This window comes from Schistocerca serialis, chromosome 3, assembly GCF_023864345.2.
Source record: "Schistocerca serialis cubense isolate TAMUIC-IGC-003099 chromosome 3, iqSchSeri2.2, whole genome shotgun sequence".
Taxonomy (NCBI): Eukaryota; Metazoa; Arthropoda; class Insecta; order Orthoptera; family Acrididae; genus Schistocerca; species Schistocerca serialis.
In genome coordinates this window covers 249,360,463-249,379,852 of record NC_064640.1, presented here as the reverse complement: position 1 = coordinate 249,379,852, position 19,390 = coordinate 249,360,463, and the positions used below count along the sequence as shown (strand labels likewise).

At 42.5% G+C, this 19,390-nt stretch overlaps 1 protein-coding gene across 1 annotated transcript in view; it reads right to left on the bottom strand.

The window, feature by feature from the left end:
• The window catches only part of LOC126471578 (histidine decarboxylase), a 401,219-nt gene that overhangs the window by 142,610 nt on the left and 239,219 nt on the right, over window positions 1-19,390 (bottom strand). Inside the window, exon 7 of the mRNA XM_050099808.1 lies at window positions 9,538-9,681. Coding sequence (XP_049955765.1) covers window positions 9,538-9,681 — 144 coding nt within the window. The remainder of the gene's footprint in view (window positions 1-9,537; window positions 9,682-19,390) is intronic.

The following is a 19,390-nucleotide window of genomic DNA, read 5'->3' as shown; positions in this document are numbered from 1 at the left end:
CAACTCTCCATGACGATCACGTTCCTGACTGCAGTGGGATTTTTCAACAAGATTGTAAGCCATATCACAAGCTCAGGAGTGTGAGGTAGTGGTCCGAGGAGCACAGAGGTGAGGTGCAGCAGGTGTTCTGGCCCACCAACTCACCAGATCTGAACCTGATCGAACAGATCTGGTATGTGATTGAACGTGGCGCCAGAGCTCACCGTCCCACTCCCCGGAATTTATGGCAACTAGGTGACTTCCGTGTGCAGGTACTGTGTCGACACCCTCCAGTGATCTCCCATAGCCTCATTGCTTCCATGCCAAGACGCGTTACCGCTGTTATCCGTGCCAAAGATGAACATATCGGCTATTAGGTATCTACATCTACACCTAAATCTACATGGTTACTCTGCAATTCACACGTAAGTGCCTGGCAGACGGTTCATCGAACCATTTTCACACTACTTCTCCACCATTTCACTTTCCGTTCGAGCTCTGATTTCTCTTATTTTATTATGAAGATCATTTCTCCCTACGTAGGTGGGTCTCAAAAAAATATTTTCGCATTCGGAAGAGAAAGTTGGTGATTGAAATTTCGTAAATAGATCTCACCGCAAGGAAAACTGCCTTTGTTTCAGTGACTGCCACCCCAACCCGCGTATCATATCAGTGACACTCTCACCCCTACTGCGCGATAACACGAAACGAGCTGCCCTTCTTTGCACTTTTTCGATGTCCTCCGTCAATCCTACCTGGTAAGGATCCCGACCGGGCAGCAATATTCCAACAGAGGACGGACATGTGTAATGTAGGCTGTCTCTTTAGTGGGCCTGTCGCATCTTCTAAGTGTTCTGCCAGCAAAGTGCAGTCTTTGTTTCACCTTCCCGACAATATTATCTATGTGGTCTTTCCAATTTAAGTTGCTCGTAATTGTAATTCCTAGATATTTAGTCGAATGGACAGCCCTTAGATTTGTGCGATTTATCGTATACCCTAAATTGATCGGATTTCTTGTAGTACCCATGTGGATGACCTCGCATTTTTCATTGTTTAGTGCTAGTTGCCACTTTTCGTACCATACAGAAATTCTCTCCAGATCACTTTGTAATTGGAATTGATCAAATGATGATTTTACTGGATGGTACATTACAGCGTCATCTGCAGGAACAGCAGAGGGCCTATGACACTACCTTGCGGAACGCCAGATATCACTTCTGTTCTACTCGATGATTTACCGTCTGTCACCTCTCACGTACTGTGACCTCTCTGACAGGAAATCACGAAACCAGCAACACACCTCAGACGATACTCCATATGCACGCAATTTGATTAATAGTCGCTTGTGAGGAACGCTATCAAAAGCCTTCTGGAAATCTAGGAATATGGAATCGATCTGAGATCCCATGTCGACAGCACTCATTACTCCATGGGAATAAAGAACTAGCTGTGTTGCTCAAGAACGATATTTTCTGAATCTGTGTTGGTTATTTTCTTCAAGGTGATTCATAATGTTCGAGTGCAGTATATGCTCCAAAATCCTACTGCAAATTGAGGTCAGTGATATGGGTCTGTAATTCAATGGGCTACTCCTATTTCCTTTCTTGAATATTGGTGTGACCTGTGCTACTTTCCACTCTTTAGGAACAGACCTTTCGTCAAGAGAGAGGTTGTATATGATTGCTAAGAAAGGCGCTATTGTGTCTGCATACTCTGAGAGGAACCTGATTGGTATACCATCTGGACCGGAAGACTTGCCTTTCTTAAGTAATCTAAGTTGTTTCGCAACACCTAACATATCTACTTTTATGTCACTCATGTTAACAGCTGTTCTGGATTCGAATACTGGAATATTTACTTCGTCTTCTTTCGTGAAGGAATTACGGAAAACTGTATTAGTAACTCCGCTTTAGTGGCACCATCATCAGTAACATTTCCATCGCTATCGCACAGTGACGGTATTGACTGTTTTTTGCCACTGGTGTACTTTACATACGACCAGAATCTCTTTGGGTTTCTACCATATTTTGAGACAATATCTCACTGAGGAAACTATTAAAAGCATCTCGCATTGACGTCCGCACTAAATTTCGAGCTTCCGTGAAACCTAGCCAGTCTTTGGGTCTCTTATACTTATGTGGTATGAATGGTCGTTATGTTCTGGCTGACCCATGAATATACAGTGTGGGCGAAATAAAACTGGCCCAGAAAATATTTACAATAAGAGTAGTGCAATGTCTTATGATGTCCGAACCCTTCTCGGATAGTTACCGTTTTCATTTGCTACGGAGACCGTTTTGTGCCATTTTGCCACTACGTTTTGCATTGCAGGCTTTGCTGGAGGTTTTGTCAAAACACTTCCAGTTTTAAAATCTTGCGCAAACATTCTGCACACCAACTGTGTTTCGCATTTCACTCGACAACGAACACGCGCTGTTTTATCGACAACACTATTTCGTGTTGCATTCAACTGCTTGCTGAACACGTCTGCTTTTCTCACTCACTCAAACGTTATAACACAGCAAAGTACTAGGGACAGGGCATGCGGGAAATGCGTATGCTCAGCCATACGACAGCAACCGATTGATGCATATCAGGGTTTGCAGCATTTTCTGTGATCGGCAGTTCTCCTGTTCATTAAAAAAGGTCAATTCTGTGTCATGCTATAAATATTTTCCAGGCCAATTTTATTTTGGCCACCCTGTATTTACTCAGCTCCTACAAGGCATCTTATCAAAGCAGAATCAGGACTCTTACGGATCAAATCTAGTTAATCCTAGATTACTATACCCTCGTAAACTTTGTAACTGCAGTAGGATAAAAAACAGGACATTTTGTACTTAATTTGGTATGTAAATAGAGTTATTCTCCACCCAAAACTACGGTTTGGTAGTTTTGGTACAGTACATAAATGACGCAATAAATGGTAGGTTTACTGATATTATTGGTATCATTAGCACGGAAAGAAAAGCAAATAAGGAAGTGGGAGCTGATGACTTCTATTTGTTTATTTGGTTGTTTATTTTCCACATACTTAGAACTGCATAACATTCAGTGTTAGTCCATTGAGTATTTTATATCCTTAAGAATGTCAACTGCATTTCACTATTAACGACAGTTAGTGAATAGCGCAGATTCTGCGCTTTTGTGTAACCAAAGGAATTACTTCTGACAGCAGTAAAGTTTACATGCGCAAACATACAACCTCTACATAACTATTGTTGTTGTTTTGTAATCAATAGAACGTACTTCGTCATGATCAAAGGCAAGACTTTCCTGTTATTAATGATAAATGCGAAATCTATTTATAAATAACAGAAACATGTACAAATAAGTTCTACGATGTATTGAAGCGATATTTGATATATTTTTTGGTTTTGATGTTTTTTAAATTTCACTTTTTTCTGGGGAAATTGCGTTTTCCAGCGCTATATGATAAATCAGATTTTTTTAAAAAAAATTATATCGCTACAGCATGCCTCTGTTTCACGTCACATACCACAATTTTCTAATAAAATCTGCATTAAACATTTACAATTTCAATTTTGCTCTAAATACTGTTTATTTTTAAGTAACAGACCGGAGGATAACTCTGTAGTTAAGAGTTGTGAGGTCATTTGTATACCCTCTCTCAATTTCTAGACAGTTCATCGCTTTCTAGGGGAATCCAGTAAGACACGAATCGCACACGTAAACAAAGTGATCGATAAGAGGTAGCGCCCGATAGGCGTGCAACACACCTAACGCACAGGTAACGCGGATACGCCCTTAACTCACCAAGGCTACTAGGAAAACTATCGCAGCTTATGCTCACTTATGATATTCTATGGTAGCCTGCGGTATTGTATTGAACTGGGGACCTAGAAACGACGGAGAGCCTTCGTCCCCGCCATAGACCTCAGTGGTTCACAACCCCACAACAGGCTACAGCAGTCCACTCACCCCTCTGCCGCCCCACACCGAACCCAGGGTTATTGTGCGGTTCGGCCCCCAGTGGACCCCCCCTCCCCCCACACCTCCACCCCCACCCCCGGGAACGGCTCACACCAGACGATTGAAATCCCAAATGTTTGCGTGGTAGAGTAATAATGGTGTACGCATACGTGGAGACAGTGTTTGCGCAGCAATCGCCGACATAGTGTAATTGAGGCGCAAAAGGGGAACCACCCCGCATACGCCGAGGCAGATGGAAAACCGCCTTACAAACCATCCACAGACTGGCCGGCACACCGAACCTCGTCACCAATCCGCTCGGAAAGCAGTGCTTTAGACCGTACAGCCTACGGTACTTTTACAAATCCAAATGTAACATACCACTGGAGGTACCTAATGCATAATCTGTGAATTATGACTTCCTCTGAATAAATTTAGAGTAGTTTCTTTGGCAACAACTCTTGCCTCTGAAATGAACAGATAAACTGATTCAGTGGCGATGTTAATTTAGTTATATCAATGCCTACTCAAATTATTTCTAGACTTGAAAGATCAAATTATATTTTCCAACATTTAAAATCTCCGCTCGTAATTGAGTTGATTTCAGCCACTGATAACTCACAAATAGGTTCTAGATATAAAATTACTTAAGTTAAATATCGACCACGTAAGTTCGTCTTTGTAGCCATTGAGTGGCCGCAGCTTGGAGTCTCGACAAATAACACTTTGTCCACCTGGTGGCCACTCAGGGACTGCAATTACACCTGCCCGCTGCTAAGAGAAAAATTATATTCGGTTGAAGACATTTCAGCATGAAGAGAAAACACTTTTCCCTCCTGCAAAGTCTAAACGTCCGTGAACTGGATGTGAAAAGCATTAGTATGTCTGTTTATGTCTAAGTTGGCCCCGGAATGCAACGAGAGGAAGTTGGCTCAAAATATGACACTTTCATTAAAAGTCGTGTAGGAGTTTGAGCACTTCACTAAAATATGTGATTAAATACGTTAAATTTTATTACACTTACGTTACTAATGCCCTTAGTAAAGCATTAGCGTAGCATCGCAAATGTCAGCACGTGGCTGGTATTAACATACGACGCAAAGTCTGTCTACAAAAACGTCACAATTTTAATTTACCTTAAATCTTGCTAGTATCAACGCCTTTTCGGAGTACCATGACGACATATCATTACGCTTTCCTCAATCCACTAAGCATACATGAGGAGTCAAAACCACCAAGCCTCTGCTGGAGGTGAACTTTAGCATGTCTCTCTGGGAAGTGACAGACTCCTGGACACATGCCACGTTCTGCTAGTTTCGCAGTCCTTAAAAAGCTACAGTGTGTCACAGTGCGGTCATCCTCCAAACTCTGCCTACATTTTTTATCACAATTTAATATTCGTTTATATTAAATTCTTATTTCTTATCTCAGTCAGACGTCCTTCTACCGTAAGCTACTATTCACTCTTCTAAATATGGCAGTTTTTATCATTGTTGTATTACTCTAATTATCTATTTTCTGTGATTTTCTGAATCTGCGTTTGGCGCGCAGTGTTCGTTAGTAGCCACTTCACGGGAGGACTGTAGGGAGTCTTCGGGTGCTCTCGGAAACTTGCCTGTACCAGAGTTCTGGCGCTCAAGTTGGTTATTTCCGAGAATCGGCGGTGTCTCCGACCTGCAAGCGGCCGGCACCACTAGCAACCCGCAGTATCCGCCCTGTCCAGCACAGAAAATCCAGCGCACCGAATCTAAGTGCCTATCTTCCTTAATGTACTTTAATAGCTGAATAGGAGGGTTGTATGGTCACAGACGGCTAGAGTCAAACCTGTAGAATAGTTAGAATCTTTAGTTCAGAGGAAGTTACAAAAGATAGTAAGTAAGACAGAGGTGAACAGCTTCGTGTCTGAGAACTACCGAGAAAATAACCAAAAAAACAGTACATTTAAAGTCGCCAGCTTCCGTATATAGACTGCTGCATAACTTATACAGGGTGTTTGAACAATCTATATTTTGAGAGGTTCTTCAAACGGCTGACGCTGAATGCACCCCGTTCAAGGCCTCTTATCAAGTACAAATATCTGGCAGTACCGGGAATCGAACCCAGATCCCCGCATGGCATTTTCCCCCTTTCTTCTTGTCTACTTTCTTTTGATTTGTTTCTTCGTTGTTATGTCCCTAGCCGTTCTTTGCGTATGTCGCCTGAGATCTTTCAAATTCTTTCGATGAGAACTACAATTGGCTGTTTTTTTTAATTACGGAGTGTAGTGACTCTCCTGACCGAACTCGCTGAGCTACCGTGCCTCCTGCAATCAGATTCGGAGGCAGACAAAATAAACCCCAAATAAAATAAAAATGTGCAGTAAACGTGGGCTGTATAGTACATTAAAGCGTCAAAGAAACTGGTGTAGGTATGCCTATTCAAATACAGAAACATGTAAACAGACTGAATAAGGTGTTGCGGTCGGCAATGCCTATATAAGACAACAAGTGTCTGCCACAGTTGTCAGATCGGTTACTGCTACTACAGTGGCAGGCTATCAACATTTAAGTGAATTTGAACGTGGTGTTACAGTCGGCGCGCGAGAGATGGAACACAGCACCACCGAGGTAGCAGTGAAGTGGGGATTTTCCCGTACTGAAGAGCAAAAGAATCTGGCATGGGCATGCGAATTCAAATGTAGAGATATGTAAACAGGCAGAATAGGGCGCTGCGGTCGGCAGCCCCTAAATAAGACAATAAATGTCTGGCGTAGTTGTTAGATCGGTTACTACTGCTACAATGGCGGGTTTCAAGATTTAAATGAGTTTGAACGTGGTAATATAGTCGGCGCACGAGCGATGGGACACAGCATCGTGGAGGTAGCGATGAAGTGGCGATTTTTCCGTACGACCATTTCACGAGTGTACCATGAATATTGGGAATCCGGAAAAAAATCAAATCTCCGACATCACTGCGGCCGGAAGAAGATCCTGCAAGAACGGGAACAACGTCGACTGAAGAGAATCGTTCAACATGACAGAAATACAACCCTTCCACAAATTGCTGCAGATTTCAATGCCCGGCCATCAACAAGTGTCAGCGTGCGAACAATTCAACCAAACATCATCGCTATAGGCATTCGAAGCCGAAGGCCCACTCGTGTACCCTTGATAACTGCACGACACAAAGCTTTACATCTCGCCTGGAGCTGTCAACACCGACACTGGACTGCTGATGCCTGGAAACATGTTGCCTGGTCGGACGACTCTCGTTTCAAATTGTTTCGAGTGGATGGACGTCTACGGATATGGAAACAACCTCATGCATATATGGACACTGCATATCAGGAGGGGACTGTTCAAGCTGGTGAAGGCTCTGTAATGGAGTGGGGCGTGTGCAGTTGCAGTGATATGAGACCCCTCATACGTCTACATACGACTCTGACAAGTGTCACATACGGAAGGTCCTGTCTGATCACCTGCATCCATTCACGTCCATTGTGCATTCCGACGGACACGGAAAATTCCAGCAGGACAATGCGACACCCTGCACCTCCAGAATTGCTACAGAGTGTCTCCAGGAAGATTATTCTGAGTTTAAACACTTTCGCTGGCCACCAAATTTCCCAGACATGAACGTTATTGAGCATATCTGGGATGCCAGGCAACGTGCTGTTCAGAAGAGATCTCCTCTCTCTCGTTTTCTTACCCATATATGGACAGCCCTGCAGGATTCGTGGTGTTAATTCCCTCCAGCACTACTTAAGACATTAGTCGAATTCATGCCACGCCGTGTTGCGGCACTTCTGCGTGCTCGCGGGGGCCCTACACGATGTTAGGTAGGTGTACCAATTTCTTTGGCTCTTCAGTGTACATACCGTAGGAGCTATGAGTACTTGTTCATCTTCGCTACTGTGAAACGCATCTCCTCTACCCCAAGCTCTTTGCTATTATGAATGACAATAAAACAATTGAGGACACAGTCGTGTATTATTCTCCATGGATACAGCATGCAGTACACAACTGTTAGAGATGTGTTCCATGCATAGTGTTGAACCAGCCCATTTTCTCCGAAATGTCCGAGAACACTTCACACAAACATTTAATTCGTAATGGATTGGTCGGGAAGGTCCAGTTTGTTGTCCAGTTCATTTTCCCGATGATAATGGTTCAAATGGCTCTGAGCACTATGGGACTTAACATCTATAGTCATCAGTCGCCTAGAACTTAGAACTACTTAAACCTAACTAACCTAAGGACATCACACAACATCCAGTCATCACGAGGCAGAGAAAATCCCTGGCCCCGCCGGGAATCGAACCCGGGAACCCGGCCGATCATAATTCCTTCGATTTTTCGTTGTGGAAACACGCGAAATCTTTGGTGTATGCAAGCCCCATTGGCGACGCATGAACTTTACAGGAACGCTTCATTAATGCCTGCCAGCGCATCCATGACAAAGACGGAGTTTTTCAGAGAGTGCGTGGTTCTCCTAAGACGTCTGGCAGAAGGATGCCTTAGTATGAATGGACACCATATTGAGCCCCTCCCTTAGCGATGGCTCACAAGGGCAGATCGTATTTAATAGCAAGCGGATTATGTTAGAGGCTCTGCTGTTTCACAGTAACGGAATAATATGTACTCATTGGGTTACTCATTTGTTTACTGCGTTCTGTAGGTCGTTCTTAATAGCAAACAGCTTCGAGTAATATAGTGTGTTTCCCAGTAGCGACGATGAACAAGTGCTCATAGCCCTTGAGGGATGCATTTTAGACTCCACGTCTAATGGACATTTTTGTCTTGTTTTGGTCCATACTACCACATCTCGAAGTATGGAATTCTTTTGTATTTAACACTCTGTATTGAGAAATTCCACCTCGGTATGTCAGTGGTCCGCGTGTCTGCCTGCTATGCAGAGGAACCGGCTTCGACTCCCGATATTGCTAGGAATTTTTCCTTGGCGGGAGGGCTGGTCTGGTTTGCACTCAGCCTCGGAACCAGATGACCATCTGTACCGCACCTTCATGAACCCATTGGCAGAGGGATACACGGCCGTCGGTCGGTCCCGATGGCCCAGAACGCGGAGCCTTGGTTTGGCTATATTCAGAAACCTAGCTTCAGGAAGCAATAAACTGGTCTGATGCTTCCGCCGCAACAGCTGTCGCTACAAAAATGGCGTCAAATTCTTTGAGCTAAAGACCCAGAGGTAGTTCCTTATGCCCAAAGTGTTACAACTGATAGACTGGACGACGGATGAAATTTACGAGCCGGCCGCGGTGGTCTCACGGTTAAGGCGCTCAGTCCGGAACCGGGCGACTGCTACGGTCGCAGGTTCGAATCCTGCCTCGGGCATGGATGTCTGTGATGTCCTTAGGTTAGTTAGGTTTAAGTAGTTCTAAGTTCTAGCGGACTGATGACCACAGAAGTTAAGTCCCATAGTGCTCAGAGCCATTTGAACCATTTTTGAAATTTACGAATAAAGCTGCGGGTAACAAAATTCTGCCAGCGTCTGCTGCATCCTGAACTCCGGCCCAAGCACTAAAACTGTTCATACCTAACATTGACGACTCACTTCTCTCTGTAGTCTGAAACATTCTGCTGAAGGAGCAGATAAAAATAAGCTTTTTACGTTAGAATGAGTACTCACGTAGAAGGGAATGAGTCCCTTGGCGCGGTCGCGGCGCACGGCTTCGCGCAGGCGGTCCCCGCGCAGGCTGAGTTCGCTGTCGCTCGGCACGAAGCGCATCTGGACCAGACCGATGAGCCCCGCCTTCTCCACAGACGAATGCGCCTGCAACCACCACACATCACTTCTTTACACATCCACCGCTTACTTTATATTATTTATGGCATTTTCTGCACAGTTACACTCGTTATGGGTGGATGAGTTGCAAAGGAGCAATTTTAACTGTGAGAAATAATTGAAAATTTATAACAATTATCATCTCCACACGTAAAGTTTAACTTAAAATAACGGCAAACATTCAGCCTATACAAATACGTAAAACCAACGAACGAATCTTACTCAGCATCAGGGTCATATGAAGGCTCTAGAGACCCCCAGGCCAAACCTGTGCCGTGGGCTCGACGATGGGAAATTTTGCCAGCATTTTAGAACTGTTCCCTACTTAAAAGCTTGATATCCAGCGTTTAACGTTTATTATTTAACAGAACACAATTTAACTCTACAATTTATGATTTAATGAAATTATGAGATTAAAAAACGAGAACAACTGAAATCATTCAGGTATTCAATGTGATTCATTAACATCTCTATGAACAACTGTATTTTTAAAAAACCAATAGTTGAGATTAATATCTACACAAAAATTAGTATTTCAGTTTTAGTAATAACATATCGTAACTATAAGCAAACAAGTTTACAAGGAAAATGCAAGATAACAAAGTAAATATTTGCTAAATATTTAATTCAAATACAATACTTTTAAAAACAATCGGCCTTAAAATGAAAGTTTTAAGACAACTTAATAGCTTGCTCATGGAGCTACAACGCTAAAACGTCTACCAACGCAACTGTAGCGTTCACAAAAAGTAATAAGAACAGAAAGACTAAATCTAACGTGAAAAAATGAAAAGGTTCAGAATGTGGTATTATGGAACTGTCTCGCAAAACCTCGCGAACATTTTTAAAAACCGAGCGAGGTGACGCAGTGGTTAGCACACTGGACTCGATTAGGGAGGACGACGGTTCAAACCCGCGTCCGGCCATCCTGATTTCGGTTTTCCGTGATTGCCCTAAATCGATTCCGGCAAATGCCGGGATGGTTCATTTGAAAGGGCACTGCCGACTTCCTTCTCCATCCTTTACTAAGCCGATGGGACCGATGACCTCGCTGTATGGTGCCCTCCCCCAAATCAACCAAACAACCAACCATTTTTAAACTACGTGATATTAAAATAGCGTTCCAGACAAATAGGCTAGTGACGTATAACTTGATACATGGCGCCGGTAAAAAGATAAATAAGTTAGAAAGATCGATAGTTTATAAAATTTGTTGCGCATCGTGTGATTCATAGTATATTGGACAGACAACAAACATAAATATGCATTCAGGCTGGGTAATTATGACAAATCAGCTGTTGGGAATCATGTTTATGAAACAGGTAATCCCCTTAAGGGAATAAATGAAGACTTGGAAATCTTGCACATAGAAAAGCAAGAGAGGAAACTCGACTTGCTGGAAGAACTGGAGATCGCCATTCATGAAAAACATGGCAATATTCTGAATCCGCAAGGTAATAACAACGGAATCAGATTTCTTAACGCCTTTGTAGAATTATTTTAAGGCAGATACGTAATTATAAATCTGCATTGCCTCTTTGACGAAATAGCTAGAAGCTACCGACCATAGACTGAAATGAGGAGAATGCAGGCGACCAGTAGAACACCATTATGGTTGAGTCACTAGCTACGCCTAAGCAGTAATACCTTGGACGTGTCTGTTCACAACTGACCCCGGAGCTCTGCATAAGCGTCAACTTCACACTCTTGGGGCCCAAGATAGATGAACACAAAGCGGCCTGGTGCAGTATGGGTTGCGAGACGAGACTGCCACTGACTGAAGTCTTCGATTTTAACGTAAGATGAGGACCTATAGTCCATCTGACGGTATGTGACGGAGGGTACCTTGAGCACCTCTATCGGTTCTCCCTTCTATTCCAGTCTCGTATTGTTCGTGGAAAGAAAGATTGTTGGTATGCCTCTGTGTGGGCTCTAATCTCTCTGATTTTATCCTCACGGTCCTTCGCGAGATATACGTAGGAGGGAGCAATATACTGCTTGACTCCTCGCTGAAGGTATGTTCTCGAAACTTCAACAAAAGTCCGTACCGAGCTAATGAGCGTCTCTCTTGCAAAGTCTTCCACTGGTGTTTATCTATCATCTCCGTAACGCTTTTGCGATTACTAAATGATCGTGTAACGCGCGCGCTGCTCACAGTTGGATCTTCTCTATCTCTTCTATCAACCCTATCTGGTACGGATCCCACACCAGTGAGCAGTATTCAAGCAGTGGGCGTACAAGTGTACTGCAACCTACTTCCTTTGTTTTCGGACTGCAGTTCCTTAGAATTCTTCCAATGAATTTCAGTCTGGCATCTGCTTTACCGAGATTAATTTTATATGGTCATTCCATTTTAAATCACTCCTAATGCCGACTCCCAGATAATTAATGGAATTAACTGCTTCTAGTTGCTGACCTGCTACACTGTAGCTAAATGATAAAGGATCTTTCTTTCTTTGTATTCGCAGCACATTACACTTGTCTACAACTTGATGATGAGAGCATTGTCTCTCGAAATTCGTTGTTGAGTTTTGTGTGGGGCGAAAATTACGGTTGAATGCTACTAATTTTTCCTGTAGAAACATAAATGGATAACACTTAGTCTTAATGGTCAATTGGATACCTCTAATAATTTATATTAATGAAGGTACATATGATATCTTCATGGTTTGTGGGTCTTAAAACATCACTTTCAATACTAACCGAAGTAGAATTTTCCGTTACAACGGTCATGATAGTCGCTTGACCATGCTACGACGTCACGAGTCAGTATGTTATCTGTCAGACGCTTTAGATCTGAATACGTCTCATACGTTTCCCTCTATGTCTCGTTAGCCAGTTAAGGTATATGAAAGTTTGGGCTTCCCCCGCTTCAAAAGCAGTACATGCGTCTCGTGACAGGAAGTAAAAATACTGTATTTACGGGTCCTAGTTTGGGTGAAATGAGGTATGGAAGAAATGGGCTTTCTACGAAATCGAAGTCGCTCCAAACTGTCAAAATTTCGTTAAACATTATTTCAAAAGTTTCAGTGATTTTACCAACTAAAGCGTCGCGCGTCTAAACGGGCGCCTCTGGGCACTGGATGTTAGGGAGCAAGGGGTGAGAGATTTGAATGTTGGCTCAAATTTCATCAGTTTCCCGTCGAAAAATACAGCTGAACAAGCTCATACAAAATAGTCATGTCGACATCTTGTGTGGCAGTAAGAGCTCCCGCACCACAGTTTTAAAATAAAGATACACTTTCTGACAAAAAACGTGAAGCACCCACAAGCTATGGACGAATGTCAATGTACAGCTAAGCCTAAACACCATAGGTGGGTATGTAAATCATCAGAGCAGCAGTTATCAATGACAGGTAGAACACATTGCATTAACGTTATTACAAGGCGTCGTAGGGTATAAATGGTGCGTGAACAGAATAAGATATTGAGTGATTACTGTGAACGACACAAAGATGCCGCGTACTCGTGTGAGAAAGCGTTATCAACACCTGACAAAATTTGAAAGCTGCCTCATTGTGGGTCTCGATTTGGCCGAATGGTCGAATCGTGTTTTCGGGACGGTCGGATGTGACAGTGCCCTGATGTGGGATTGCATGGGAACCTGGGGGCAGGCATACTAGTCCAAACCACAACGTCGAACCACCACATGGGAACCGTACTGTGCACAGAGCACGTCCGAGAATAAGTAATGGACTCCCTGCAACATTCTGTGTCATCCCACGCTATTGGTCGGAGACTAGCAGCGCCCAAGTTATCGTTCCAAACCGTTAACACCACAGAAAAATTGGCTGCGTTTGGAGTGGTGTCGTGCTGATGAATGGTGTCGCATTGCGTTCTGGAATGAATCACGGTTCAGCACCACACCTGACGCCCATCGTTGGCGAGTATGAAGACAACCTGGAGTGCTGTCCACTTCGTCAACCATTTTGGTGATGCACAGCGGTGTAACTCCTAGCGTCATGGAGTGACGAGCCATCAGGTATGACTTCAGATCATGGCTGGTAGCAACTGAGGAACTCTGATGGCTCAACATCCTGCGTACTCGTGTGTTAAATCTCATGCGACAGCATCACGATACTATTTTTCAGGGGAGAAAATGCTCTCCCACCCATGAACTGTTTATGTGAAGCTGGGGTACTTTTGCCTCCTGAAAGATCGCTAGATCTGCCCTTGGTACAACATGTATGGGACTAGCTCGAAGTCAGTTCCATCCTAGCATTGGTATCCAGGTTAGTAGAGACTATTTGCAACAGCTTTGGACCAGCACGCTAAAGGAGAGGATACGATGGATTTACGACACCCTTCCTAATCGAATCGGTGGACGCATCCAGGCCAGAAGGTGTGCAACGTCATGCTGATACGTGGGCTCGTACTGTTAAGTCATTTACCGATTTGACTTACTACTGTAATCATTGAAATAACAGCACTTACCCTGTCAACCCATGAAGTTCCATTGCGTTTCCTACTCGCCTTCTGGGTGCTTCACTTTCTTCGTCAGTCAGTGTATTTTGTATTTTAAATTTTTATGTTGCAAGCCTCTATGTAATGTGGCACCTTAGGTGGCTACCTAGATGATCTGCGCGTAAATGCAGCTCTGCTCAGCGTACAGAATAGCACACTTCTCGTAAGCTAACAACAATAAGTAAAGGTATGTATATTGTTTTTATTTGTTGTACGTAGCGTATACAGAAATTAGATGGCCAAAAATGGTTCAAATGGCTCTGAGCACTATGCGACTTAACGTCTGAGGTCATCAGTCGCCTAGAACTTAGAACTAATTAAACCTAACCAACCTAAGGACATCACACACATCCATGTCCGAGGCAGGATTCGAACCTGCGACCGTAGCGGTCGCTCGGCTCCAGACTGCAGCGCCTAGAACCGCACGGCCACTCCGTCCGGCTTAGATGGCCAAATTGTATATCATTACAACCAGGTAACGTTTATTGGAGTTGTTGATCTGCAGTCATGATCATTAATTTAAAAAAATATATTGCTTTTGATCATTTTGCACTTCACTTACGTCAAATCTCTGACAGCAGATCGTATAGGGAAAAGGTACAACAGAGGCTAACTCACAGCAGCTACATCCCCATGCTCTAAACGATTTCCTAGTGGTATAAATCCAAAAGACAATTCCACCAAGACATCACATTCTTTCATGAATGAGTTGATATATTCACAAATGGGGCCGCGTGGCGTAGCCGCGCAGTCTGAGGCGTCTTGTCACGATCCGCGGGGCTCCCCCCGTCAGAGATTCGAGTCCTCCCTCGGGCATGGGTGTGTGTGTCGTCCTTAGAGTAAATTAGTTTAAGTTAGATTAACTAGTGTGTAAGCTTAGCGACCGATGACCTCAGCAGTTTGGTCCCACAGGAACTTACTACAAACCACCAAACTGCTACATGCGATGATGACCATCACTACGTGCACCCTTGCACGAGTACAACTGAAGCTCCTGGTATGAACGTCAATTGGTTAGGACAATTAGCATTTCGCATATGTCACTCTGACGTTAATATCAGGTATGTGTTCCTTTCTGATTATACTGTATTCCAGGATAGCATATACTTTGCGATCATCGTTTCGAAACCTTTTGAGTTGTAGTATCTCCGTAAAACTACAAAGATCGTTTTCGGGAGAGCACCTAATTAATCTGTGCAGGAACGTTTGATTTGGAGAGTAATAATTTGCCGATACTTCATTTAATGTTCGAGCGCTAAGTTTGGTATCACCGAGGAACAATGCTTTCAATATTTCCTTTCTCCCACATCAAACGACAGTTTTTGTAGATTCATTTGCGTAAAACTTGCTTACTGCAATTTCTTTTACCAGTGAGTCCTTTCAGTTCATCTACACCTTGTTTATGTAGTTCTGATCTCATAAATGTTGCCACAGTGTGCGAAAAATTGTATTTTATGAAATGTTTTTTAAACACTTGCATCATTTTACCACAGATCAGAATTAATTATTTTAGTCAGAACTGGGAAAAATAGCCTTAGAACATCACTCCACATCCATCGAAATGCGATAGCTCAGTGAACTTGGCAACTCAATGGCAAAATAATAGATGTCAGTTAATGATTTACAACAAGCTACTGTAGAGTGACAATGCATTTCTTGAAAGTACTGTGACAAAAAGTAATTGAAAGATAACAGTACATGGTGACAAGATCGCGGCCTCGCACGGGGAAGGTCTGACATGAATGAAATTCAGCTTTCTGTTACTTTGGTACGTGTTATGCAGTTATCTGAATCTATATTACATTTGATGCACGTAATTATTTTGTCAATAAAGCTTTCGAAAATAGTCATGTTTTGTATATCTCATTCAAATGGATAAATCTGAACAGAGTGGTCTTGTATTCTTTGTTTTCGATGGTTAATTTCCTACTGAAATTCAGTCGAAGTTGACAACAACTTAGCAGTAGTATACTCCATAATTACGAAATGAGTAGCTGTATTCCATGCGGACGTATTTTCCATGGCAATGAACCAGATGAACAATGCCCCAAAATTATTAAAACAGCGCAAAGCATAGAAAAAGTGCACACACAGCACGGTGTTGGACGATCGGCGAATAAAGATGTGCGACATAGGTGATATTATAAAAAGTTTACGATACCTTTTGAAGGAATAATTAACTATTAAAATGTTTTCCGCAATGAACTAATGAAAAGCTTTGCATTTACGTCTATACTCCGCAAGTCACCTTGCTGTTTGTGGCGGAGGGTACTTCGTCTACTATTGCTACTTGCCCCCTGTCCTGTTCCAGTCGCGAATAGTTCACGGGAGGAACGATTGCTGGTAAGCAACCATGTGGGCTCGAATCTCCCTAATTTTATATTCGTGGTCTTTCCGTGAGATGTAGGTACGAGGACGCAGTATATTTGTTGACTCTTCTAGGAAAGTACGCTCTCGGAGCTTCAACGATAAACCACACGGTGATGCAGAACGCCTGTCTTGCAGCGTTTGCCACTGGAGCTGTTTTAATATCTCTATGACGCTTTCGTACTTATTAAATAAACCAGTAACAAAACCTGCTGCTCTTCTTTGGATCTTCTGTATTTCATCTATGAGTCCTATCTGATGCGGATCACATACTGACGACCATTATTCAAGTATTGATCGAACGATGGTTTTGTAAGCTACTTACTATGCACTACATTTCCCGATGATTCTGCCAATGAATCTCAGTCTGGCATCTGCTTCACTCGCGATTAATTTTGTGTGTTCGTTCGCCTTCACATTGCTCTGTGCCCATACTCCTAGATATTTTATGGAGTATCTGCTTCCAGTGATTGTTCTGCAATTGTTTAATCATCCAGTAAAAGGTATTTCCGTCTAGGTATTCACAGCACGTTACATTTGTTTACGATGAGTGCTAATTTCCATTCGCTGAAGCAAGTGTCGATCCTCCGAGGGTCTTCCTGCACATCTCTACAATTTTCTAGAGTTGCTTCTTCTCTGTATACAAACCATCACGGATCTTCCTGCGTTATCTGCTAAGTCATTTATATACAGGCTGATTCAGTTGTCCCTACGTATGAGCTTTATGCAGCCCACAATGCATTCAAAAACCAAACGCAAGATTTTCATATTCTTTCGCTCGCTACACGCAAACTATTAGTACGACAGGAAAAATGAACAGGTTATTTTTGTATGTGTTGTATTGTAGTTAAATTTTGTACTGGGATACGTTTTCGCTGGAAGCCACGGTTTTCTAGTTTTTCAAGAAAAATGCATTTGAAGGTCATTTTTGTACATTTTTCTTGAATAATTTGAAAGCTACGCGCTTTAGCGAAAACGTATCTCAGTACAAAATGTAACTACATTCAGTTTCCTCTAAAAAGGCCCTGTTCATTTTTTCCGAAGAACTAGAGTTGCGCTCTACCAAAACTACAGTTCGGTAGTTTTGGTACAGTACCTGGCTCTGACCACTATGGAACTTAACATCTGAGGTCATCAGTCCCCTTGAACTTAGATCTATTTAAACCTAACTAACCTAAGGACATCACACACATCCATGCCCGAGGCAGGATTCGAACCTGCGACCGTAGCGGTCGCGCGGTTCTAAACTGAAGCGCCTAGAACCGCTCGGCCACTGGAGCTGGCGGTACAGTACATAAATAACACAGTAAATGGTAGGATTACCGGTAGTGTTGGTACCATTGATGGGAAAAGAAACATAAATGAATTTGTGACAGAGGAACCGGCAGCCGAAAACGTCTCTTTGCGTTTTGTTTGTGTCTTTATTTTGCGCGTAATTAGAACGATGCATCATTCAGTGCTTGTCCGTTGTGTACTTTATATATTTACAAAATTTAATTGCATTTTTTAAGTAGAAAAAATTAGCTACAGACATAACTTCTGCGCGTTTATGTAATCAAAACAACTACTTTTGATGCAAGTGCAGCTTACATGTACAAACACAGCAAAATCTACATAATTATTGTTGTTATTTAGTACTCAACAGAATGTTCTTCATCATGATCAAAGGCGAGAAATTCCTGTTATAAATGATAAGTGCAATAACAGAAACATATTTATGTAAGCTCTACAACATACTGTTTGATATGCTTTTGTTTTGAATTTTTTTTTTATTTTACCTTTTTTGAAGGATATGTGTTTTCTAGATCTGAATTTTTATGTTATTACTTCAACATACCTCTGTTTCACATTGTAAATCAACAACATTTGAATCAAACCTGAACTAAACAACGACAGTTTCAGTTTTGCTATAAATGCTGTTTATTTTTCAGTAACAGACAAGAGGATAACTATGTAGAAAGAAAAAGTCATATATATATATATATATATATATATATATATATATATATATATATATATATATATATATGGTGTTACCAAAAGGTACGGCCAAACTTTCAGGAAACATTCCTCACACACAAAGAAAGAAAATATGTTATGTGGACATGTGTCCGGAAACGCTTACTTTCCATGGTAGAGCTCATTTTATTACTTCTCTTCAAATCACATTAATCATGGAATGGAAACACACAGCAACAGAACGTACCAGCGTGGCTTCAAACACTTTGTTACAGGAAATGTTCAAAATGTCCTCCGTTAGCGAGGATACATGCATCCACCCTCCGTCGCATGGAATCCCTGATGCGCTGATGCAGCCCTGGAGAATGGCGTATTGTATCACAGCCGTCCACAATACGAGCACGAAGAGTCTCTACATTTGGTACCGGGGTTGCGTAGACAAGAGCTTTCAAATGCCCCCATAAATGAAAGTCAAGAGAGTTGAGGTCAGTAGAGCGTGGAGGCCATGGAATCGGTCCGCCTCTACCAATCCATCGGTCACCGAATCTATTGTTGAGAGGCGTACGAACACTTCTACCGAAATTTGCAGGAGCTCCATCGTGCATGAACCACATGTTGTGTCGTACTTGTAAAGGCACATGTTCTAGCAGCACGGGTAGAGTATCCCGTATGGAATCATGATAACGTGCTCCATTGAGCGTGGGTGGAAGAACATACTGACGAAACTAAAATGAGCTCTAACATGGAAATTAAGCATTTCCGGACACATGTCCACATAACATTTTTCTTTATTTGTGTGTGAGGAATGTTTCCTGAAAGTTTGGCCGTACCTTTTTGTAACACCCTGTATATATATACAGGGTGGTCAGAAAATGTCTGAAATGCTTGTCGTGATGTTGTAGGGCAG